This window comes from Phyllostomus discolor, chromosome 13, assembly GCF_004126475.2.
Source record: "Phyllostomus discolor isolate MPI-MPIP mPhyDis1 chromosome 13, mPhyDis1.pri.v3, whole genome shotgun sequence".
NCBI classification, from domain to species: Eukaryota; Metazoa; Chordata; class Mammalia; order Chiroptera; family Phyllostomidae; genus Phyllostomus; species Phyllostomus discolor.
In genome coordinates, this window is record NC_040915.2 from 19,539,846 (window position 1) to 19,565,456 (window position 25,611).

The following is a 25,611-nucleotide window of genomic DNA, read 5'->3' on the forward strand; positions in this document are numbered from 1 at the left end:
ACACAGCTTAAATCTCCTTGGTCTGGGAAACAGAGAACAGAGACCCAATTAGGGCCACTTGTGCCCAAGGACAGATGAAGTCAGGGAAACAAATAACAAAAACCCCATTAAAGGCCAGACAGACCCAAGAAAAGTAAAACCGTATCGCAGACCAAAGAACATTCCCACCCGCCCCCTTGTGCTCATTTTGACACATCAGCATATCAAAAACGCATCTGGAAGCTGATGAATATTCTGCTGAAACCCTCCCCCAAGTTTCTCTCTCACCCGGAGGAAAAAGATAAAAAGCCCTCAGTGCCGAACTTGCGTCCGTGCCTGCTCTCGGGTATCAATCTTTTATTTCCTCCTGAACTCTACAGGTCCCCGGGGGACTGGCAGCCCAGGGAGCAGTGGGCAGTGGCAGCTCCACCCGGGTTACCCTCTAGTCCTGTCTCCAGGCTCCCCCCTCTCTCTGACTTCACAGTGAACTCAGAATGGCCCTGCCCTGGGCTCACTCCTGTCTCTGCGACCTTCACTTCCCAGTGAGCTGACAGCAGCCCCGCCTGGGCTCACTCCTGTTGCTTCTTCTACCCTAAGTCTTTCCTGCGTTTCACCGTCCCCAGCCTTAATAAGCATACTGTTAAAATCACCAGGACTCGGGTTGTGAAATCCTTCCTGTGGGACGTCAAGAACCCACACACTGCAGGCGGGCCTGAGGCAGACCTGCTCTGGCCGGCTCATGTCCAATAACAGGGTGAACCTATTTATAGGTAACATGCCTGCGGTGAGAACCCTGAGCCTAATTCCTCTTCCAGGCCAGGATGATGACTGTAAACTAGCTACTGGCAGAAAAAAAAAGGAAAGAAAAACTTGTTTTAATTTTCTTTCCCTCTTTGGAGCAGAAGGGCCTTCTGGGGTCTGAGTCCCTGGAGACCAGGTCAGGGGGAGGCAGTCATGGCCAAGTGTATGGAAATGGTGTCACCTCTGGTAGGAGGGGTTGGAAAGCTGGCTTGGCAAGGGGTTAGGAATTAACTATCTTGAGCATTTTCACAGGCCTCTCCAAGCAGGACGTTGGGTGAGACTGAATGGCTGCCTTCCCTCTCGTGACCGTGACCGTGTTTCTCCTGGTATCCATGACCGGGGAACAAGTTTCAGGTGAGCAAATGTATAGGTCTTGGGAGAGAAGCACCTGGTTATCTTTTAGTTGTAGGGAAGAAAAGGAATACCGAGACTGGAGGGAAAAAGTTTGGCTGAAACCTAGACCGTTGGGTTTAACTGTGCAAATTCCTATAAACTGGGCATTACTGTTGGAAACAGCATGATCTGAAAATGAAGCAACCCACTTCTGTCTAAGGCATGGGTCAAGAAAAATCAAAAGGGCAATTCAAAATTATTTTGAACTTAAGGAAAATGCAACACGAAGTTTAGATGGAAATGTGAGTTGTTGCTTCCATGCCCTTTTCCTTTGGCTCCCATCCTACCATCCTGTAGGTGCCCAATCTCATTAGTCTTTGTTTCCTTTCCTGTGCTTCTTTTTGCTCAAATATATATACATACATCTTGTTATTCCTCCTCCTCTCTAACAGAAAAGATAGCATGCTGTATAGGTAGATACCTGTTGAGTTTGTTTTTGTTTGTTGCTTTTTGTTTAATGCCCCACATGGGAGTGAAACCATAGGTTCTCGTCCTTCCCTGCTTGACTTACTTCACTTAGCATAATGCTCTCATTGGAAACACTTAGTCTTGGATATTTTAAGTATCATCTGACGGGGACAGATAGGGAAGAGCAGGAGGCTGGCTGTCTTTCCTTCTGTCACAGGCAGCTGGTCACCCTCTCTCCCCAGGCTGCACCGGCACCCACCCACACCAGTGCTCCGTGTCCTTCAGCCTCCCTGGGGCCAAGGAACTCCTAGGTTTCCTCATCATTCACTGTCATCTTGAGTCCGGCCTCTCGGCAGGAATAGGCCTCCTACCCTATTTACTGTGTCATATTTAATTCTTACAACAGTCTTCCAAATGCGTATACTTATGCCCATTGTAGGGAATGGGAAACTGAAGACAACCAAAACAGAGTCACTTAATAAAAATGACATGGTTGGCAAGTTATGCCAGTACAATCTTAAATAGTTTTTATTCTGTTCTCAATGTCACAGCAAAGTCACAAATGAAGTCAGGACTATGAAAATGAAAGAAAGAATAAATAAATAAGTAGATAAAGTAGCTACCACCCACCAATCTTGTTGTATCTCTTTGTGCATAGGTATAATTAAATCACATTTCCTTATTATGTTAGTAACTTCAGTGGATGAAATCCTATTGCATGGAAAACTATTTTTTTAACCTGTTGTGTCTTTATTTACAGCATTCGTGAAACGGGACTACTCTAGATGGCCTAAGGTAAATTCAAATTTCTCAGTTCTGAATTCTGATTCTAACCTGATCACTCTCTAGACACGAGACCCAAAACCTCATAGTGGGAAAGTAGAACAGGACGGTTTCTGTGTGACCTTGGACATGTACCTCAACCTCTCCAGACTTAGACAGACTTTCGGGTGACATAAGCATGACAAGAGGAAAATGTACCTCTGAGCATTAAGTGAAATAATACCTGTCACTCGCTCAGGGTCACAAGGTTAAATAGTCCTACATACAGGATTTATTCCCAGCCTCAATACAAGCCCTCACTCTTTTTAAAAAATGTTATTTGTCACTTGCAGTTGATATTCAGTATTATTTTATATTAGTCTCAGGTGGACAGTCTAGTGGTTAGACAGCCACGTCATTTACAACATGATCCCCCTGGTATTTCCAGGACCCACCTGGCACGGTGCATGTAGTTGTTACAATATAATTGACTCTATTTCTTGGGCTGCACTTTATATCCCATGACTGTTTTGTAACTGCCAAGCTGCATGTCCCGATATTTCGCCTATTTCGCCAGCCCTGAAAGCTCCCTTCGCCCTGGCCACCATCAGTCTGGCCTCTGTATCTGCAAGTCTGTTTCTGACAAACCCTCCCCCCAACAACCACCTGTGAGCCCCGTCCTCTCCAAGTTCACACACTCCTGTGATAAGCATCTCGCATTGGGACTCCACGTTTAAATGAGAACTTTGCGTTTAGGGTTTTCGCTGAGATATCAGAGTATTCATAACTTGAAAGAATGATGGGATGTTTGAAGACACTTCAGTCAAAAAAAAAAAAACTTGCCTGACTAAAGCCTAGAGCAGAGAAAATCCTTAAAAAAAGATCAACTGATGAGTAATTTTTGATACTATTTCTGTGTGGGGCAGAAGTGGCAGGATAGGAAAAAATGGGGGGATCTATCAGTCATTATTTACATAATATTTTATAACATTCGCAGCCCCCATGTGAAATGTACTACCCGCCGGACCCTACAAATGACCTGTACTGCCCTAATGTGACTGCGCCCGTGTGCACCACTCTTGGCCACACTTACCAGAACGAGTGTCACTTTTGTGTCGCTCAGTGGTAAGTCCCAGTTAAAGTGGCGTTAACTTTCTCTTTGTTTCTTCGTCACAGAAATTTCAAATAATCTGAGCAAAGGAACTGGATTGACTAACGCATGGGATTTTAAAAAAAGAATGGCCTCTATTATTCACGAAATATTGCAGACAGACTACATATATAGTGATTTTTTTAAAAAAATGTCGTGCACATTCAAAGTTGACTCATTAAAAGAAAGAAAATCTGACATGATTTTTTTTATCGAATTGTGTAGAGATTTTAGTAGATAGGCTATATTCAAGCAATGAGTAGAAATCCAGATTCTAGAAGTCACTGCAACTATCCATACAACTCACACTGACATACCTGTGATAGCGCCTGTGATTGTTGTTTGGTAGATGCAAACAGACACAGGCACAGAGGTAGGCTAGGTGTAGGTGTGAATATACGTGTGAATAACAGTAGTTATGTGGTAAAAATTGATAATTGACTTTGAAGTAAATTCAATAGTAAATTTAGATTAATTTGAAATTGTCTTGACAAGTTAGCCTTGTGTCTTGTCAGTAACTCTCCTGTGAGCAAGAACCCCCTCGGGTTTGATGATTTGCTGGGAGGACTCACAGGGCTCAGAAAAGCTGCTCTGTGCGTGATAATGGCGTATTGCGGAGAAAGGACAGAGATGAAAAGCAGCAAGGGCAGGAAGCTCACAGGGTGGAGACCAGAGAGGCCAGGTACCAGCTTCCAGTTGTCTTCTCCCAGTGGACTCACACAGGCAGTGCTGCATCGCCCAGAGAGGACGTGTGACCATAGAGAGGAGGCATTGACAGCCTGGGAAGCTCACCAAAGCTTTAGTGCCCAGGCCACGTCTCAGGGGCCAGTCACCAAGGCATGCAACACCTGTATGACTGACCCCCGCAAAAAGGGGGTCGGACTGGTACAGAGTGGCTCAGGATGACAGGCACTCATTTGAGCATAAACTGCCTGGCCTGGCATACAACCTGGATTACAAAGACACTCTTACCAGGCACGATATTCCTGGAACTAAGTTGAGCATCCCCAGCCTGCTGACTTATCTGACTCTTCCATGCTCATCTTCCTTTGGGAAGAATCCACCTGGGCTCCCAGTGTCATGTGACCGTCCCGTGAGGACGGCAGCTGAGCACTGACGGGAACGGGCTCAGAAGCTAGTCCCATAAAGAAAACTTCCCTCGTCTGCAGAGCAAGGACTAGGCTCAGAGGATGATTGAAATGTCCTCTAAAGGAAAAGCCTGAGAACTGGACAATGTGAACGGACGAAGTTCCTACCACTGCCGGCAGAGGAAGACGAATGGGTGATAGAAGGAGGGGAGTAATTCCTATGTCCCTGCTTTTAGCAGTGTTTTCAAGAAAGATTCTGGCAAACTGGACTCACGATCCTGACAGATCCCCACCATTTATGAATGCTGTAAATCCTCTGGGAAAAGACAACTGAGGAGTGCAAGCCTGGGCCAACATTGGTACAGAATCACCGTCACCACCTTCTCAGGCCCCTAAACCTGTTGCATGTAGGGCCCTGACAGTAGCAAGAAAATGGAGAGTTTATGAAACAGGCACCAGGCTCTTCAGAAGTCTGCAGTCTCGTTTGGCAAAAAGAATATATGCACAGGAAAATCCATCAGGGAGAATAGCAGTGGTTGCATTCAGCCAAAACAGTATTTTAGGAAGTTATGGATTGGTTGACCGTATTTCAAAAATCAGACTTTATCCAAAAATACAGATTTCCATTGCATTTTTAAAAAATCAAACATTACACTCACAGTAAGCTAGCAGTTTGTATGTTAGAATAAGCAACAGTTGCTCCATAGTAGCTGCCCATACAAATGGGCTTGAAGCATTCCAGGCTGCCAGAAACCCACCTTTCTCCATTATGGTAAAGGTGGCCCACTTCGCTTACTTATAGCACCAGCTTGGCTTCCACAAGCAGTTGCATTTGTAACCCCTGACCCAAGTGAGCAGATAGATATAGGGGTCAGGATAGGGAGTCTCTGAAAGGAGGAGGTTAAAGGCTTCTTAAAAAATGCAAAAGAAAATAGAATAGGCAATTTACACAGGGCCCATTGCTTGAGAAAATATTTGGAATTGATAAAATGTGCAACACCTTAGGGAAGTAAAGAAAAAATTGTGTTGAAAGGAATGCTATGTATTCAGAGAACAGTAATAGATAAGGATGGAAAGCTAGGCAGAGGCTAACTTCTGGAAAACATAAATATTAGAGTGAGGAGAACAGACTGTAGTCCATGGACATGTAAGCCCAGCAAAAATTTGAGCAGAGAGCGTGAAATATGTGAATTATTATGCATCGCATTATTGCTATGATTATTTTTTACTTCTTGGTAGAAAGATCTGGCATTGCTCTGCTGAATGCAAAGGTATCACAATAGGAGTGGGTTCGGGGATGGAGTATTCTCTGTTGAGAAACTCCACAGAGCGCTGCTTGCATAGCCACGACACAGAGGAGGCCCAGGCACGCTGTGGTGGCGGTAATGGGGGGTGGGGAACAGATGGGTGCAAGGGGAGCTGTACCGCAGTGCCGTGTCTTGGGGTGTCTGTCCTTCGACAGATAAGAGAATGGGAAACCACGAGACTGATCTTTCCCTGTGATACTAACCTTCTTCTTTTCTCTTCTCTTTAGGGACTATGGTTCGCATATTCAATTTGATAAATATGGGAAATGTCATGATAAGTAACAGAGTATTACATTCGCTCATTCTTTCCACTACTAAATTCTGAAAATCACTTCATTTGGAATGTATGCATTCTTTTGAGACTGTGTAATAAACACTGCCCTATGCTGCACTCAGATTTGGTTTGTGTTTGTTTTCTTTGGACCCCAAATTGGTAACAGTTAGAAGACAAATCAAACTAATGGAGAGCCAAATATGGCATTTATTGCAAATAAACATTATAGTAAAAGAGGTGGTCAGCATTCATCCCTGTTGAGAGACAGCTTTCCCTTGGCTCGGGTCTGAGTTCTGTCACCAAGCAGGCCCACCGCCCACTCTCCTGAGTTAAATGAACTGCAGGTTGCAGGCCTGCCCATCTGCAAGGTCGGCCCCTGCCCCTCTCATCTCACGTAAAGACCTGAGCAAAAGAAAATATCCTGCACACGTGTCCCCACAGCTGTTTGAGGTTTTCTACCTGGTATTCATGAGGGAAGCCCACCTTCACTAGGAGAGAAGAATTTCCACATGCTAACAGGAGGGAGAAGAACAGCCAAGCGTTTTGGGGGCAGACATATTTTGGAGAGAGCTCAAGAGCGTTGATGTCATTTAACCACCTAATTCCAGCCTACCCAATTCTCACTCCATCCCATTGTTGCTATTACGCAGATCAATAAATTCCTCCTTCTTTTTTGCTTAATCTGACTCATAATTTGTCACCTAAACTGAAAGATCTTGACTAATACAGATCAGGGAGTCATTTTTATGTTTCAGGCTGGGGAAATGAACATTAAAAAAAAAAGCCTTTGGCTTTTGTGTGCTCTGTGTCATTACTTATTGTCGACACTAGATGTCAGCCTCACTCTTCCCAGTCTGACTAGGTATTGAACTGGTAACTTCCAGAGGGAGGCGAACAGCTCTGCCATCACCTTTCCAGCTAAATCACAGCCTATCTTGGCAGGCAGCAGGGCGCGCGCTCCCCTCATAGCTTCCTCCTTCCTGGCTCTGTACAAGCTTTTGTATAGAGACCCAGGCCTACCCTATTTCAATAGCCCTGGGCTTCTGTGTGCTGTGTTAACGCTCCAGGTGGTCCTAATGCACATCTACATTTGAAAACTACATTCTATTTCTTTTTAAATTTTATGAAATGTATTGGGGTGACTTTGGAAAACACTAGCATCCCTTTAGACATTAAGTGTCCTGTAAACCGTGTGTGTGTGTGTGTGTGTGTGTGTGTGTGTGTGTCCTGTAGCAAATTAAGTTTGGGGACAACTGAGTTAAACAAAGTGGAAAGAATTCTGTATTGCAAGAGCTTGTCATAAATAATTCTCCCAAATGAAATAGATTGTTCAAGGTTTCCCAAATCTGGTTGACCAGAGAACCCTTTAGTCATGAAATCCCAATTAACTTTTCATGGGATACCAAGCGTCTTGAAGATTGGAGATCTGTGATTCTCTGCATGTTAAAACGACATGAATTTGGAGGTGGGGCTGCAGATGTCAGAATGTTCTAGACTGAAGTGTGTCTCCTTCAATTCGTGTGTTGAAAACCTAACTCCTAGGGTAACTACACTTAGAGACAATGCTTTCACAGAGGTAATTCAGGTTAGATGAAGTCATAAAGGCGGGGGCCTGATCTTATACGACTTTAATCCTTGTTAGAAAAGGAGGAGACACCAGGGGTCATGCACAGAAAGCAAAGGCCATGAGAGGACCCAGTGAGAAGGTGATTGTGTACAAGCCAAGGAGAGAGGCCTCAAGAGAAACCAGCCTGGCCAACACCTTAACCTTAACCTTCCAGCCTCCAGAACTGTGAGAAAATTAGTACCTATTGTTTACGTCACCCATTCTTTGGTATTTTGTTATGGAAGACTTAACAGACTAATATATGTGCTAACATCGGCCCATTCTGGGGTTACAGGTGTTTTCCTTCATCACTGAGCAAAATAGACAGGATTTCACAAATAGGAGCTGGGAGGTGTGTGTGTATGTGTCTGTGTATAGTCTAGATCCAGGTCGTGTGAGGTCATCAGGGAACAGCATGAACCAATGGAAGAACTAACCATGACCATTCATTCAGCAGTTCCATGATTCCAACTATCGGGCCTCAGTCATTCAAAGAAAACTGAAGAGAACCAAAATGTAGTATGCCTGCATGTGCTCACTTCCCATTCCCAAGAGAGGCAGGGGACAAGGTCCTGCTAGACACAAGATCAAAATGCAAATGTCACTGTGCCTCAGTGCGCACAGAGGTGCAATCACAGTGGGGGCTGCCTTAAAAAAGGAAAAAGAGAAGCTAGAGCGTGAAAGTATCACACGAGGGAAGGAGAACAGGACACACCAAAAACTAGAGATAGCCCAGCCAAATCTAGGCCACTGATTTTAAAACTGTCACAAGAAGGCCCCCAGGTGTTGACCGGAGGATGTGCTGGTCGCTGAGAAGGAAGGAGCTGAGGTGGGGTGGGTGGGGGTTGGGCTGGTGCAGCCATTAGGAGGGAGAAACAGAATCTCAAAGAAGTGTTGCAACTGCTTGCCACTCACCCGAAGTCCTCGGCCTTATTCATCATTTGCACATGTTAGTGTTCCAAGGAGGGACTGTTAACAGGGAAACTTGAAGCTCTAACCCTAGGCTGATCTCACTAGACGTTTAGGGAGCAGAAAGCACAGCATGGAGAAGGGACTGTCACACATTGCCCCTGCGACAGGTGAGGGTACAGGGACAGAGAAAGAAGCCTTGTCTCCAGGCTCTTGATCATGCCCTGTCCCCACTGGGGCCCTCCTTCTTTCCAGATGATGCTCACACAGGGCAGTGCCAGGCACTTGGACCCAGTGCTCAGACCCAGTGCTCGGACCCGGTGCTCAGCTCCCTCTGCCTCATTGGAGACAGTGGCTACCCTTCCTGACACCTCTGATTCTGCCAGTGTAACTCCTGTTCTTCCCATTTTCAACCCGTCTCCAAATCTAGGTTTTAGATTTAAGTGCCAAGGCAATAATACAACAGAGTAATTAAAAGCATTGGCTCTTAACTTCAGCCACTTCTCTTTTCTTTTTTTTTTTAAGATTTTATTTATTTTTAGAGAGGGAAGGGAGGGAGAAAGAGAGAGAGAGAAACGTCAATGTGCAGTTGTTGGGGGCCATGGCCTGCAGCCCAGGCATGTGCCCTGACTGGGAATCAAACCTGCGATGCTTTGGTTCGCAGCCCGAGCTCAATCCACTGAGCTACGCCAGCCAGGGCTCCAGCTACTTCTCTAAGTCTGTGCTGCCATAGCTACGTAACAGGGCAAACAACTACATCCACCCCATAAGATTATTGTAAGTCTTGAATAAGTGCACACAGCAGGTGTAGCACAGCTACATAGTAAGTGTTTAATATGTGGTTGATTTTCTTATTATAACTTTCACTTCCTACAGCTGTTATTCCGTACTCATGTTACTGCCCAGCTGTGGTCCCGGCTCCCCCATTTCCCTTCTGCTGACTGACCCAGGAACTTTTCCTTCAAGCCTTGCTCCAGTTTCATTCCCACACCCTTCTCTCACCTTCTAGTGGGCCACCTTCCTCTTCCCTGGGCACCGCAGACCCATGGGGGAAGAAATGAGGGATGTGACACTCTCAAGCCTTTTCTTCCTCCATGTTTATGTTTTTATGTTTCCAATCCTATCCTGCCTTCCCCGGAGTGCAACCATTGTCATAGTGATCCCCTCTGAGAAGGCCTCAAGGTCTGGCCCCTTGCAGGAGTATCAGGAAGAATAAAGAAACTGCCTTTGGCCAAAAAAAAAAAAAAGATTGCTTGATAAAAAGTCTCCACAGGTTTCATCTTTCACTCCCAAAGGACCCTCCATAATCTGTGGCTCATTATGCAGCTTGAAAATTTTCTCTCCGTATGAAGGGCTGCCAAACCCCAAAGCAATCCACACCTGATCGTTTGCCCTCACTTTTCCTCACCTTTTTAAATCCAAAGACCTTTACCTCCACCCATTCGTCATCTGCTTTATCATTCGTCACCCTGAGGATCATTATCTCAGCCTCAGCCCTGAGAAATTCACCTGAAACTTAGCCTACTAGCCACAGCCTCCACACACAATCGTGCATACCGCCCACACCCTTTAAGTTCACACGTAGCCCAAACCTTGACCCCTGAACCCTCAACGGCTCACAACTTGCATGATCCCCCAAGAACCTTCCTGAACACTTGGCTCCCTCCTAAACCCACCATAATCTCCATGGCTCCCCCTCAAGTCTCTGATGTACACAGTCTCTATGCATAAAATCCCTCCTTTCCCCATTTTTTACTCAGTGTCCTAACATACAGTATTTTGGGAGAAATATTCAGCATGGTACTGACTGGGCCTGCTATTGTCTACTGCTAATTTTGTCTAGTGGCCATTTTTATACTCCTGTCGACTCCCTGGCGCACTCCCATCAATCGATGTCTGTGCCAGGCCTCCTCCAGCTTCCAGACCAACCCAGTCCTCCCACTGCCGGAGTCAGTCCCGCTTAGCAGCTGGAGCCAGCTGTCTAGGGGGTTCCCCTACTTCTTTCTCCCTCGCCCTTTCAAAATATCTGTCTTGTCTTTCGTCTAGTCTTCTCTGCCCCTCATATCACAGGGAACAGTGTCCCAATACATGCTTTTCATCTCGCCTCCGCCTTTTCTACACTCCTCTCCTTTCCCACCGGCCGCCGTGTGTCTGAATTTTCTTCTTCCCTTTGGCTTTAGGACATGCACTGTTGTCTCTCCTAGATTGACCTTGCTGAAGGTTTGGCTTCTTCCATTCCCTCCTCCCTTTTACTGTAAAACATCTAAGAAGTATTTCCACTTCACCCTGATCATCCTTTGATCCCACTCCCACCCCACTATGTTAAAATGGCATTTTCAATCTGCAACAAAGACTCCACTTCTTGAAACATAGTGGCTTTTTCTCAGCATTCACTCTCTCCACACGTTCACTGCAACAAGAAAACATATAAGAAAATCCCTTTATTAAGACATTTGCTTCCCTCTTTTCCATGGCTGACCTCAACACAGTCTTCTCCATTAATTCATATCATGATCTTGGGTGGGATGACTTAAGTCCTCTAAGCCTCAGTTTACTCACTAGTAACATTAGACTCATACAAGTTCCTTCCTCAGCAAGTCGTCATGGAGCCCATATTGCATATAATTAGGCACCATCCTCAAGTTAAGACTGTGGTCTTGGCAGTCTGCCACACACACACAATTGTGTACATAATCTCATTTAACCCTCAGAACCACTCCGGGAGGTAAATTATTTCTCTGTCACAGATGAGAAACTAACATATCCAGAGCTTAACCCATATACTCAAAGTCACAAAGTCAACATTTATTAAAAAACAAGATCCCAAATAAAATCCATTGGACTCCATGCCCATATTTTTACCTACTTGATTATATTAAGCCCCAAACAGGTGCAAGAGTTGAAATTTTAGGGAGTCATGCAGTGTCATTTATTAATTAGCTTATCACCTTTTGTAGACACTGTGTTTCAGAATGCACTAAAAGCAAACCTGCCAAGCAGAGCATGGGTGGAGGAGACTCAGCTGCTGTCCCCCAGGGCTTCACACATGTGTCCTTCAACTCAGCAGACAAGCAACAGCCATTGGCACGTTCGTGCCTGCATAGCCCAGTTACAGGCTACTCTCAGGAACCCAGAGCAGAGACTCGGCTCATCGGTCATCATCATCATCATCATCATCATCACAGTTACGACATGCACTGCACTTTAGAGCAAATTTCTCGTGAAAGTGACGCCAATTGTGTGAATTCTGTTGTGTCAAGCAATAGTTCCCACTCTGCATGGGATGGAACTGAAGTTCCGGTTGTCAAGGGACAAGGTAAGATCACACTCCACGTCCTCTGTGGTTGGGGCAGCCACATGGGAAGGTGACAGTGGTGTCGCTTCTGGGCCAAAAACCTTACTCGTTGAAAAGGGAAGCCCTCAGGAACACACGTTCAGTTAACTTTGAGAACAAACAACATTCCAGATAGTGACAGCTCTGCCCACCAGGGCCGTTCAACACCTCGCAGCACCATCAGCTGGTGACCATACAATTGTGCAGCTTGCTTAAAAAGTAAACATATTGTTTTAAGTTGCATAAAGCTTGGGGTTATATGTTACCACAACATAACCAGATATTTCTGGCTGATACAGGCTCACAGCACATAAACAACTTGCCCAGGATCACACAGCTAGAAAACGTCAGCACGCTTCTCCAGACTTCAGAATTGCTAACGTCACTCCTCCTCCTATTAGGTCCCAGCCTGCTTCATAGGTTTATTTCCTCAAAAATAAACCAATGGTTTCCCAGAAGCCAAAATATAAGCATAAGTATGGTTTGTCTAACCTGGATTAAACACCCTCTAATCTTGTGAAATAAAGAAACTGATGTTTTCACTTATTTCATAACTTGGCTGAGCAGCCTATACTTCAGATTTTCTAATACATGAGCTTTAGAATTCTAACAGTCCCCACCTCTAGGAAAGACTGAGAAATACTTGTCACCTCAAGTAATTAATGTGTTGGTCAGACAGGAATTAGCAATTAAGTGACAAGGACTGCAGCACCACCCAGGGTGTGACACTGTGCTTGGAGAGCCTCTCAAAGCCAGCATTGACTCTAGATGACCTCATAGGAAAGGTGGAGAAGCCGGGCTTTGCCATATAAACATGGCCCCTTCCCTGCTGTAACAGCCCTGAGCAGCCTCTGCCTCACAGCCACCTCCACCATGAAGGCCATCGGGGCTCTCCTCCTGCTCTGCATGGTGACCTACTTCTGCAGCAGCTCAGGTGAGTTGAGGGTAGGTAGATAGTTTACAGCCGTTAGGCTTCTTGTTCCAAATAACCTCTCTTGCGAGGTGAGCATCACAGAAAAATGTCTGGTCGTGTGGATTGAAAGTATACTGGTTTAGAATAAAAAGCATACTGGTTTAGAGAAGAAGCAGCCCTGGCCTGAGAAAAACAGAATCTTAGGTCCCTAATGGAATTGGGGGATTTGGGTCTAGGGTTTTCCCTATCAGGGATTTTTATTTCCATCCAGGGAACAGAGAAATGAGCTCATTTCTTCCTAAGTCTTCCATTTCATAAGGACACTGGACATTGTTATACACTATCGGGTACTAGACACAGAAAAACTTGGATGCCTCCCCAAATCAATCTGGGAGGAGTGAAACAAAACACAGTTCTCCAAAGGCCAGGCACCAACAATTAGGCTTTTTATACGGCTGGAAAGTTAAATAAAAAAAAGATTCTAACACCTTAAAGACATTGTATTACATTCCTTTACCTCATTTAGAAGGGGAAGAATATCAGACATGGTGCTTCAGGTCCTTGAGAGTGGTGACTGCACCCTGCCTGTTGCTGTCTGACTTTGAACCATTATCAAAGTCACAATGAGCTTCCAAGAACAACCCTTGGGAATGAAGGGAGGAAGTGGGGGTAATTCTCTTGCCTGAACCAAGGGCTCATCTAGTCCATTGGCCATTTGGCTTCCTAGGCAAACAGCCGGAATTTTGTGTAAGAATGGGTTGTGTGCTGAGACTTATTGCCAGGGGAAATACAGTCTTAATCTTATGGGATCAAATTTACATTAGTTCATGAGACTTCAAGACTTTGCTTTATTTTTAACATTTTGTATCTCCCTTTCAGAAGCTGCTAGTCTGCCTTTAAAGACTGTGAGTATATTGAATTTCACTTTCATTTCAATCCATATTAACTGTCATTTAGTCAACCAATAATTATCAGATGTATATGTAGGAGTAAGTCAGTATGTTTAGGGGGGTAGAAGGTGGAGGCAGACACTGATAAGAAATCTCCTCTGCTATTTGAAGAAATATGGCATACATATAAATAACCAGAGCCTTAAAAAATTCAGAGTTAAAGGAGAGAGATGACTTTCAGCTGGCAAAGTCTTCATGGGAAGCAACATGGAAGAGGCAGGACTTTGGTTAATCTACAGGCTCTGGATTCAAATCCCAACCTCACCACTTTCTAGCTTTTATGTTATACAGATTCCCCCCTTTTTTTAAATCTTCATCCAAGAATATGTTCATTGGTTTTTAGAAAGAAAGGGAGGGAGGGAGGGAGGGAGGAATATCAATCTGTTGCCTCCCATACACACTGGGGATTGAACCCACAAACTAGGTTTGTGACCCAACTGGGAATTGAACTTACAAGTTTTTGGTGAATGGGACGATGCTCCAATCAACTGAGCTACCCAGCCAGGGCCAAATTCCACCTTCTAAGCTATCCATTTCCCCTGTCCCCACCCCCCACCTCTGTAAATAGGGATAAAAGTAGAACCTTCTCTATTTGGTTGTTCTGAAGATTAAACAGAGAAAATGCACATAAGATTTAAGTTTAATGCCTGGCATGGAAATACTTAGCATTGTTAACTGAATGCACCAGTCGTAATAGAAGTGGTGCTAGCATTACTGGTTTCTGTCATAGTGATGGCATTGGTACCAGTAGAGGCAGTGACCGTAGCATCAGAGTATCTGAGCTGGAACTTCCAAAATGATACTTTGCTGCCTGTGCAACAGAGGCAGGGCTAGCCTAGTTTAGGGGCCAGGAACAAGGCAGGACATTTCTCTGGTGTCTGGCACAGGTGGACTGCGACATTTACAAGAAGTACCCAGTGGTGGCCATCCCCTGCCCCATCACCTACACGCCTGTCTGTGGTTCTGACTACATCACCTATGGGAACGAATGCCTGTTGTGTACTGAGATCTTGTGAGTACCTCATGGGGGGAAAAGAAGCGGGGGCCAGTGTCCTCCCTGCAAACCTCCCCTCTCTCCATGAGCCTGCTTAACTCTCCACCCAGAAGCAGCAGCCTGTGCAGGCAGCAAACCGACTGTCTCACAGTCAGGCTAGGGCTGGGCACCCATGGCCACTGGCTTGCACTGGTTCCATCCATCCCAGAACCTCCACTTCCCATCTGTCAACTGAGGTGTCTACTGAGACCATGTGTTTTCAAATAGCTGTCCCAGAGTCCAATGGCTCTGTAGAGGCAAGTTAGAAGTCACCAAGAGTGTTAAGGGGGCCATTCGGGGTCATCTCCAACTCCAAGTTCAGCTTTTGACTATTTTAAGTAGTGGAGTTCATACAATGTTTTGCTTGGAGAAAGTATCCTAAACCCCACACTAAAAATAATTGAAAACCACTGTCCTATCCTACACAACTTTTAAGAGGTCTCAGCACAGCTTGTTCCTTAGACAGGCTGTGGCTAGAGGGCCTTTGTCCTCCTCAACCTCCCAGCGACTGCAAACATCGGCAGCCTTCAGAGGGATAGAGGGATAAGGCCATCACAAAGGGTTCTTTTTCTTTTATCTAAAACAGGGGGATACAAGCTGTCAGTATTTGGACCTGTATCCCACAGACATGTTTACTTTGCATATTTTATTTGGCTGGCGCAGTGTTTTTGAAGGCAAACAAGTAGGAAGATATCACTTCTTTGGTGCACAGCAGGCAACTTAGCATTTACTGTTTTACGGCAAGTCCACTGTGCTCCGTTAACTCTCTTAGACTACTGGGTTGAGGCCACTCACCTTAGACCTTGCCTCTTTCATCTTTGTGGTGATCTTAACAAGCTGAAATACCAAGTTAGACCCTGAGCCCAGAAGGATACATCTCTGTCTTTATTCCTATGTGCAGGACATCTACTTGATAAAAGGGAAGCTTCTCTAATGTGCATGGACACGGGGCCCTTGGCCTGGAAACCAGCTCATATTCAAGGACACTGGTGGGGACATGGGGGGACTGTCCTCACCGAAGCAGGATCCAGCTCCAGCATAGGGCCCGCTGACCAGGAAAGGCAGAAGGGCAGCCACTCCAACTTCCCTCGGTGGGATCCCTCTGTCTTTGTTGTTTTAGGACATGGGGTGTTGAGCCTGGGCCCTGGGATCCGTGAAAGCGACCGGTGGGGTGGCGGTGTCACTAGACCAGGAAATTCTGCTTCTGCCTCGGTCAGAGGCTGCCTATGGCAAGGATGTTCCTTTTCAGAGACTCCATTACCCCACCTGCAAAATGAGGTTCTGCCTCAGAAGCTCTGTGGGTCCCTTTCAGCTCTACTATTACATGAGATTTCCTCTAGTGTTGATGAATCTTGTTAACTGTGTCTTCCTGTAGGAAAACGTATGGAAGGGTTCGCTTTCTTCATGAAGGAAAATGTTAACTCCTCCATAGATGTGGGTGTGGGGCGATGACATCCTCAGCGTCATCTTCATCGTCCTTGGACTCTGACGACCTTCTCCTTCAGCATGGCAGAGATTCAGGGGTGGGGGCAGGGGTGCAGTCATCTGTGGGGGGACAGAGTGGAGAAAGTTGTTGTGTTTTCCTTCAAACTCGCACCTCCCTGACCGACTGGCTTCTCTTTGCATCTCATTAAAAGACCCCAGAGTGTTTATCTTTACTTTAGTTTGTCCTTGTTTCTTAGATCAAGGTATACTATCTCAGTCTGCAAAAAAAAAAAAAATGAGGAACATGTAAATCTGGTTGTTCAAACAGGAGAAAGTTTCGTACAAGGAATCCCAAGTGGCTCCCAAGACACACACTCACATACACACAGAATGGAACGGAGTTCAGTTCAATTAAAGCTCAAACTCTAGAGAGGGAGATATACACAAATTAGAAAATAATTATACCCTCTAATAAATGCTGGTATATAAATCGATACTGGGTATCATATTGGAGTAATTTCTCTGTGGTGTCAATCTGATTCTATTACTTCTCTGTTCAAAAATCCTTCGTTTGTTACCCATTGCTCCCAGGGTAAAACCCAGACTCCTGAGCTGGCTTTGCCCACCCAACCCCCTGTCCTCCTGTTGTCTCTGGAGGACACTGGCTCTAACACTCCCCTCGCCCAGGCCTCTGTGTCTGTATGTACACAGTGTCCCCTGCTGGAAATGGCCTTTACCCTTTGGTTTCAGCTCAAGTGTATCCCTCCTAGGAAGCCTTCTCTGAATTTCATTTGGCAGAGAAATGGTTGAGCAGTCACGGATTTCTTTGTAAACCAGTTCTGTCACATGCAAGCTGGACAACTTTGGGCGGGTGCTTAAACCCTATGCTGGGCGTATGGGGCTGTCGCTGTCATGATTAAAGGAAGTCATACAAGTCATACAAGTCATACATGTGACGAATACTCACAATAAATATGAGAGCCTTTGCCTGACTTCCCACCATTTGCTCATCTGCTGTTTCATAGCATTTTGTATTAATACTACTTGCCACGTTGTACTCAATCGTTGGCGGGTGTGTTCCCCTATCCCTAGTACATTGTAAGCTCTTTCAGGGGAGGCCTATACCTCTTTATATACCTAGTGATTAGTATGATGCTTCATCCATGGCATTTCATGAACATTGCCAAGCTGCTATAGGCCATAGAGGAAGGTGAGCCTACTTCTGCCTGGGGTGTTGAGGAGGCCTGCCCTTGAGTTGTAATCCATCTGAGCATGCGTTGGTCAGGTAAGGGACAGGTGATTCCAAGTAAAGGGAAAAGCAAATACGAAAGCACAGAACTTGAACAATGCATAGGAATTAATTATTGAACACAGTTTCTCAATTTGTAAAAAAAAAAATACAGATTGAGCACCCACTGTGCTCGTGTCTGAAATCAAACTCAGTCTCAGCTGCCTGACTCGCTCCACAGGCAGCACCCCAGTCTCGGGAAGTGGCACAGCCACTCAGCAGTTGCTCCAACCAAAAGCACGAGAGGCTTCCCTGAGTCTTCTCCTTCTCAAACTCCACTCCTAATCCATTAGCAGGTCCTGTTGGTGCCACTGTTAGGATAACCGCAAAGTCTAATCACTTTGTGCTGCTTCCAAATCTCCCACCCTAGTTAACGTCTCCATAGTGTTACACTAGAACTCCTGCAAACCCCTCCAGATTAGAGCTTTTGAGGGCATCAATAGATCTGTGGCAAAGGGGACAGACAAAAGAAACTGAATTTGGTAGTTTTGGGTGTATAATTAGCAAAGATACGGTAATTAACTGGAAGTGTTTACTGAGAGAGAGGAAGGTACTAAAGGCATGCAGTTACGCATTCGGTGGTCAGGTCTCTAGTTTCTGGCTTGAGTCACTAGTTGGGTGTTCAGACAAATTCTTTGTGTTGAGAGTGTCTTACATATTAAAATCTTAATTTTGTAATATTGGAGTAACTTTTAGTTATAAGAGTTTACTTATGAATGTGTGTTCGGAAAAAATATGGATAGAGGCTATTCTCACATTCAGTAAAGGAATCACCCCTGTAAGCATTCTAAAAGGTAGCCCCCTGGCCTCCACTGGGACACTTAACTTGATAACATTCTCATCACTTCTGGTCATTATCAAACAACTCTGATCATTATGAAGTTCCTTTTTCCATGATGTCTAGATCTGTTATTTCCAGTAAGGCCACAGAGATACATCATTTGCTTATTTTAAGATGGTTCCTAAGTGCTTTCTGAATGTTTTCTTCTCCAGATCACTGTTGCCATTATTGTCTTCATTATCATGGCCATTGTCATTAAATACTAACATATGTTGAGGGCTTACTGAGTGCCAAACCTCAATAAGTGCTTTACCTATACCATCTTATTTAAAACAACAAGCTTATGGTGATGGTGTTGTTATTAACTTTATTGTAAGTTTATTAAAGACAAATTATTTGATATTTGTTAAAATGGTAAGAAAGACATTATTCAAGGTATAGTCTTGAGTACCTTTATTCACTACACCTGTTGGAATAGGGGAAAGGCATTGGGCTCAACTCCAAATACAAATAGGGATTTATTTCTAAGGAGCAGGATGAGGAAGCCAGTAGGTAAAAAATTACTAAGAGCAGATACCAAAGGTGGAAGATTCTTGCTAAACTAGATGGACAGAATTTTTGCAAGAGGCAGGCCAAGCATTTATACATTACAGGTGGGGGTGAAGAACCTGACCCGATGTCAAGGGTGATCAAAAGTCAATGGTAGGGGGATTACTTAGCACGATTCCATGCTAAGAGAGACCTGGACAGGCCAAAGACATGAGGTGCAGGGAGAGGCTGGGGGCAAAGTCAAGACCTAATCAAGAAGAGGACTCAGAGAAATATAACTAAAGTTTGGTCAAAGAGAGTGTTTGTCAAGCTACAATGGGGACAGTGGCAAAGCTTTTCATTAGTCATGGTTGTATGTTCAAGTTGTAATACAGTCTCTAAGAGTAAAGGTTCATCTGTAGTTACTAAATGATCAAATGAAGATAAACTAAGGCTTCTAGCAGTTAAAAACTCACACAGGGTCATGCAGGGAATGGTAGACCTGCCAATGAATTCATGTCTGTGAGACTCTTAGGGTTTCAGCTCTCAGTAAAAATATGACACCTGCTCTTACCTCCCACCCCTGACCATCCCAACACTGCTTTCAGCTGTCCTTATCCTTTCCAAGGGAAACAAATGTGCATTTGGTCTTCCAACCTTTGACACTATTTCTAGTAAACACCTAAAGGCAGTGACTTCCAATTTCTATCTACCAAAACTACAGGAGCTGCTTCCAAGATCTACTCACAGGGTCACTCTATTTGAAAATTGTCACATTCTAAAATAGGTGTCCCTGTAGCCTTTATCAAAGTTTTCCAATGAAGCATGGTTTGAAGAAAACACAATTACATGTATTTAAACCATGGGGAAAGGATCAGTGGCTTGTCTATTAGAAGTCACTGTATTAGCAGAAGATGTCACTCTCCATGTATGTAACTATGGCCCTGGGGCAAGGTCAACATCTTATTCTCCAACCTTCAGTCTGCATTTGGGGAGCAGAGAATCACAGCCAAAGCTTCGGGGACAGTCCAGCCACTGCAGCCATAAAGTCCATTCTTGGTTAAGAGGGTCCCAAAGCTTTTTATTATTGGCCTTGAGGAGGCGGTTCTCCCAGCGGCCCTTGACCTCCAGCTCCATCCACTGTACCAGCTCCCCAAATTTGAGGTTCTTGGGAAAATTATCTCCCTGCCAAAGAGTATGAATCACCACTAGTTTCAGCTTAACCAAGACTTAGGTATTGATGGGAGGGGGTCAGGAGGATAGATAAAAAAGGAGGTGAAGGGATTAAGAAGTACAAGTTGGTTGTTACAGAATAGTCATGGTGATGTAGAGTACAGCCTAAGAAATATGGTAGCCAAAGAATATAGATGCGTGGCCCATGGACAATGGACAGTGGTGTGGGGATTGCCTGAGGGAGTTGGGGGTCTGGGTGGATGAGGGCAAAGGGGAGAATTGGGACAACTCAATAGCATAAACAATAAAATATAATTTAAATTAAAAAATAGCACAACATGACACCTTTCCCTCCCCACAAAAGAGGAAGTTATTCTCGTTCCTCCTCGTTTAACTAGTTGGATTGTCTTGAGATTCAAATAAAAGACTGTGAAGGTGTTCTGTTAAAAAAAAAAAGACTTGATACCTTTTCTCTGTGCCGAGTCTGGTGTCCCAGCTGGCAACATTTTCCATTTGATGCTGGACAAGGAAGGAGGAAAAAGGGACACCTGAGAATATGCCAGCACCCATAAAGCTGCCGTGCTCACAACTGTTCCTGGCCAAGGCAGTACAGCGGGCAAAAAATGCCGTAAAATTAACTTTCTTGTAACTTCACTTCCTTATCTGTAGAGCAAAGAAAATGGTAATAACTCTGTGACAGATTCATGATGAAGATCAAATTGTGTAACAGATGTGAAAGCTCTGAAATTTTTAAGGACATAAAGATAAAAGGATATAATGGCAGGTTTATTGGGTGCTATTACTTTTTACAAGGTCTTGTAACCTATTAGAATGTCTTTCGCAATAAAAGAACTTCTATACCCAGGGAAGAGGTGTTTCTGGCCTCTTCTCAGGATTCTGATTCCTGCAATTAGCTGTTTTACAATTGAGGAAGGAACTCTTGGCGCTATATAAGGCAGCACTGGCAGACAGCAGAAAGTCATTTCTTTGGCCTCCATCTGACTGCCCTTGGCCCCTCCAGCAGCATGAGACTGACAGCCTTTGCCCTGCTCCTGACTCTGGCGCTCACAACCACCATCAGTGAGTATCTGCCTCACGGCACTGCCCCTGCCGAGTCCTGACTGCTCACACCATCCTCTGCCCACATCATTCTGGGATGCACATGTCACATACATAACGAGGGGAGCTTTGGGAAAGGCTTTTTTTTTTTTTGTCTCCACCAATACATCACTAAATCGTATCATATCAGACACTTGAGTGGACCTAAATGGTCAACTAAGGCCAAATTCTTACCCATATACTCTGTAATTTCTTTAGAAAGTACTCATCCAGACTGCTCTGACTTGATACCATTCTTTATAGGGACATAATTTCTTCACAGAGCAGCCCCATCCATGGTCTGGCAGCGTGAACCGTTACTCTCCTTCCACTGTTGAGTTAAAATCTGTCTTCCTAGAACCTTCAACCGTGGTTGTCTCTGGCTGCTACAGAAGAGCAGACGCTTCCTTGGTAGAAGATTCCCTTGGTTTTTTACATATTTTCTGAGCTCTGATTATGAGAAAGGAAAGAATAAGGTGAACCCCTCATCATTATAACAGCCTTTCTGTCCTTTTGGCTACATTCTAATCCTGCTCCAAAATAAATAAGTAATGAATCTGTGTTGAGCTCCAACCTTTGATATTATACTGAGACAGAAGTTCTGAAGAGACTCCATTTTTACGACAGGTTAAGAGAGCTGAGACATTAATCAAAGATTATTTTTCTAATAAGACTAGATTCTTTCAGAGTTCATTTTTTTCCTTGTACTTGTTTTTCTTACAGATGTAGAGTGTGCCAGAGGTCGCCAGCGGGTCAGTACATCTATCTTGATATCAAAGTCCTGCTTTTATGTAATTTTAAAGCCAGTGTCAGTACATAATTACATTTTTAAGTATCAAAATTGCTTTTATTCGAAAACTGTAGACAGACCTTTCTGAAATGGAGGTGAAGGAACAAAGTGGCTAGAAACTTAGCATCAGACTTACAAAGTCCTGGATTTTGATTCCAGCTCTTGGATCATCTGTGGCCATGGTAACAGGACTTGGCCCATAAGATCACTACGAGACTTAAAGCCGTCGTGTGTGGGAAGGGTTCAGGGCAGTACCCACACAGAGTAAAGCTCAGTAAGAACAAGTCCAGATTCTTACAATTCTGAAGTGGACCACATATATCTTCGTCCTCTACCCTAAAGAACAAAGATTTTACAGTGAGCTTTCCTTTGTGGCTCATATTAAGTAGTGACTACTGTTGAGAAAAATGTGGATGTGGTAGCAAACGCTTTAAACCAGCTGTCAGGCACTTGGGGTTCTTTTCTAGTTGTGTGGCCCTCAGGCCTTAGTCTCCTCCTTTCACTGCTTTGAGTCATTGGTTTTAATACATTAAAGGAAACAGTAAGGTTAAGAACATAAATTTTGGACCCAGGCTAGCCTGAATTCAAGCCATCCTTCACAACGTAGTGCCGGTACTGGGAGGAAAAGGGTTCATGGGCATGAAGCTTTGATAGTTTCCTGATCATATTGTATTATATCAGTTCTGGCACTGGGGGCCGAGCCGGCCAGGAGAGGAAGGGAAATCATTCACGCTGGCGTATTCTCAACATGGGGCGCCACAGTTTTTGTTCAGCTCCACTAGCCGCTGAGGTCACTCTGCTGATAAATCACGTACCCCAATCTCTGTATTGCCAGCAGCTCAGCCCAAAGATTTGGAAGGTTGCCTGGAGTTTAGTAACTGAACGAATGAATAAGTTAACTCCTACAACATATCTGAAGGGCAGGAGGAATTTGACTTTAAGTTTGAGCATATTTCAGGTTATGCAAGTAGAAATGTCCACCAATTAGTAAAATATCATGTCAGGAGCTCTTGGGTGGAAAGAGCAGGAACCGTAGTTTCCTGCATGGAGCTGGAGTTTGTGCAGACCTGGAAGTAAAGCCAATGGATAGAAAAAATACCTATTATTCATTCAGTATTTTCCATTCCGTGTAGTGCTAAGCATTTTACACATATCTTCTCAATTACATATTTGTTACTTAAATCTGACAATGTAGGTATATCACGTTCATTTTGCAGATAAAGAAACTAAGGCTTAGAGAGGTGAAATAATTGTCCCAGATTCACATAGGCAGGATTTGAGTTCTAATGCATATTACTTTACTAGCCACACTCTTCAGTTTGCTTGTAGATGCAAACCCAGAAAATTTCTTTCATGGTAATGACCGTTTTGCTCCCACTGTGGCTCATCATCTTGGCTTTGCTCCCTGAATTTCAAACAGCAGTTCACAACTACAATGTTAACATACATTTGTCTGTCCATGTGCTGGTGATGGGTAGAACAAGTAACTTGTTACCAATAATTAATGGTAAAAGTTGCCAGGGATGTACTAGTTATTAAAACTACAGTATGTATTTTTATAACACATCTCACAATTATATTCAGATACAACTGTTCAAGTGAAAGAGAGAAGTAGCAGGGAGCTGAATGTGGCATGGGTGCTGAGAGCTGATGCCCTGGTCCTGTGGAATAGATTCCATGTTTAAATAGATTTTGATTTCATTACTCGCTACCACAAAGAAATTGATCACTTATGATTTTATGTCTGATATAAAAATCTGTATACTTGATCTATTTCAAAGAGGCTAGAGGAGGACAAACAATGGGAATAAGAAGTGAATGCATGGAAAGCCTTCTGAACTTGCTTGCAAGATTCTAAATCCTCGGAATAAAGCTTTGGCTGAAGAAATGCCAGGTTTCTAACATGTGTTTTCAGATTGATTGTAGTAAGTTTAAAAAGTTGCCACCAGGAGAAGTGAGAATTTGTTATTCCATGTATGCACCAATTTGTGGATCTGATGGCAGAACTTATACCAATGATTGCACCTTTTGTGATAAAGTTATGTAAGTATCAAAATGTTTTTCTTTTCTATAGTTAAGGTCTAATAATTACATGTTAGGATAAAAGCAACTCAATTCCAAGAAGTGGTTTAGGGCATAAGGAATATGTGCACCATCTCACCTTGACCCTGATAAACAGAATGCTCACTATTTATGGGATCTGGAGTCCCCCCCAGTGTTACTGTATCCCAACATCGTCTGGTAGTAGTAATCAGAGAATCCCAGCATCTCTGTGTTGGAAGGAAACTAAAGGGTTAATTCCACTCTCAACTACTAATTTATTGCTTAAACTCCCTAGACAAAAAAGTCACCTCCAAGTCATCACACAGTCTGTTTTCTGGGATGAGGAATGTGGCTCCTCCTAGGTGTGCCAGTCTGCATCTGTTAGAATGAGCCCTGTTTATTGTTGAGCTTCAGCCAAGTTTAAGTACATTAGAACCCCCTAACGACTGGTACCAAAGGGGAATGATATCTGGAAAACCTAGAGAACTTCTTCTGCTTCAAAGTATGATGTCTCCACAAAATATATATGTTAGAGCACCAACAAAAATTAAATTTAGAAAATCAAATAGCCCATAGTAGTTTAAAGGTTACAAAGTAATTGTCTGGAAGGTCTACTGGCATCAGCTTAAAAATATTAAATGATAAATTATATACTAGAATGTATAGAAATATATAGTTCCTTTTAACTATTTTTGAAATATACATGAATGAAAACAAACATCTCATATATATAGTATATCCTTCTGGTTCTTTTTTAATAAGAAAAAAGTTACAATCATATCATAAAATGTATCTGATTGTGCATCCCCTTTAAATTACAAAAAAATCCAATAAAATATGTTTTCAGGGACATAAACTGTGAGGTATTTAGAGTATTAATCTTATGTAACCAGCACCAGCTGCTAAAATATTTCTAAATTGCAGTCACTCCTCTTAAACACATCAGTAAATAGAGTGACATGCGTATATTTGGGGGGATCATTGGCGAAGTTTAGATGCTAACAAAGTGCTTATGGCTTCAGCATTTCTCATTTGTTACTCTTTCCTCTCCACAGGAAAACTGACAACAAGCTTAAATTTGTACATTTTGGAAAGTGTTGAATCTATCTTGTGATTTACGTACAAGAAAATTTCTTCCACATAATCTTGCCACCACTCTATCCTGATTTCCTCGGAGAGTAAAGTAGACCTACGTGAGATGAACATGTCTGACCTTTTTCGTTTGCGTTGAATCTTACAGACTTGTTTCACTTGGGGATGATGTCTGATAGGCCATCTTAGGGACACATTCCAGGGGGAAAGGCCAATTACAACCAGTGGTGGGAATGAGACGATCAAAGGACCTAAAGCTGATGCCTTCTTCATTCTCAAGTTGGAAAAAAACTCCCTGGGCATTACTTAGTTCTGAAGAGTGAAGAGATAAAGAGGGTATTCGAATAATGCTTTATGAATGAACTAAATTAAGGTGAACTGAATTTGACTTCTATCAACAAGTAAACCAAGAAATGATAATGTCTAATCCTAGATAATCCCAAAGTCACATATCAACTCCTGATCCAGCTGTGGAATTTCTAAGTA

At 43.7% G+C, this 25,611-nt stretch overlaps 3 protein-coding genes across 3 annotated transcripts; all 3 read left to right on the plus strand.

The window, feature by feature from the left end:
• The first annotated feature begins 961 nt into the window (after positions 1-961).
• Positions 962-6,285, plus strand: SPINK13 (serine peptidase inhibitor Kazal type 13). Its single transcript, XM_036014242.1, has 4 exons — positions 962-1,128; positions 2,330-2,376; positions 3,341-3,468; positions 6,116-6,285. The coding sequence occupies exons 1-4, from the start codon at positions 1,065-1,067 to the stop codon at positions 6,168-6,170; spliced, it is 294 nt and encodes a 97-aa protein (XP_035870135.1). The 5' UTR covers positions 962-1,064; the 3' UTR covers positions 6,171-6,285.
• Positions 6,286-12,751: 6,466 nt separating this feature from the next.
• On the plus strand, positions 12,752-16,565 carry SPINK7 (serine peptidase inhibitor Kazal type 7). Its single transcript, XM_028527192.2, has 4 exons — positions 12,752-12,945; positions 13,804-13,829; positions 14,762-14,886; positions 16,283-16,565. Exons 1-4 carry the CDS (start codon positions 12,885-12,887, stop codon positions 16,326-16,328), a joined length of 258 nt encoding a protein of 85 aa, XP_028382993.1. The 5' UTR covers positions 12,752-12,884; the 3' UTR covers positions 16,329-16,565.
• Positions 16,566-21,068: 4,503 nt separating this feature from the next.
• LOC114510298 (serine peptidase inhibitor Kazal type 9) lies at positions 21,069-25,236 on the plus strand. Its single transcript, XM_028528943.2, has 4 exons — positions 21,069-21,182; positions 21,924-21,952; positions 23,906-24,033; positions 25,089-25,236. Exons 1-4 carry the CDS (start codon positions 21,128-21,130, stop codon positions 25,132-25,134), a joined length of 258 nt encoding a protein of 85 aa, XP_028384744.1. The 5' UTR covers positions 21,069-21,127; the 3' UTR covers positions 25,135-25,236.
• Positions 25,237-25,611: the final 375 nt, after the last annotated feature.

Excerpts from the sequence above, each read along its gene's own strand:
- SPINK7 (XM_028527192.2), top strand. The coding sequence starts at position 12,885 with ATGAAGGCCATCGGGGCTCTCCTCCTGCTCTGCATGGTGACCTACTTC. Across the intron at positions 12,946-13,803 it reads CTACTTCTGCAGCAGCTCAG|AAGCTGCTAGTCTGCCTTTA; the intron begins GTGAGTTGAGGG and ends TCTCCCTTTCAG. Across the intron at positions 14,887-16,282 it reads CTGTTGTGTACTGAGATCTT|GAAAACGTATGGAAGGGTTC; the intron begins GTGAGTACCTCA and ends GTCTTCCTGTAG.
- SPINK13 (XM_036014242.1), top strand. The coding sequence starts at position 1,065 with ATGGCTGCCTTCCCTCTCGTGACCGTGACCGTGTTTCTCCTGGTATCC. Across the intron at positions 1,129-2,329 it reads ATCCATGACCGGGGAACAAG|CTTTATTTACAGCATTCGTG; the intron begins TTTCAGGTGAGC and ends AACCTGTTGTGT. Across the intron at positions 2,377-3,340 it reads ACTACTCTAGATGGCCTAAG|CCCCCATGTGAAATGTACTA; the intron begins GTAAATTCAAAT and ends TAACATTCGCAG.
- LOC114510298 (XM_028528943.2), top strand. The coding sequence starts at position 21,128 with ATGAGACTGACAGCCTTTGCCCTGCTCCTGACTCTGGCGCTCACAACC. Across the intron at positions 21,183-21,923 it reads GGCGCTCACAACCACCATCA|ATGTAGAGTGTGCCAGAGGT; the intron begins GTGAGTATCTGC and ends TTTTTCTTACAG. Across the intron at positions 21,953-23,905 it reads GTGCCAGAGGTCGCCAGCGG|ATTGATTGTAGTAAGTTTAA; the intron begins GTCAGTACATCT and ends ATGTGTTTTCAG.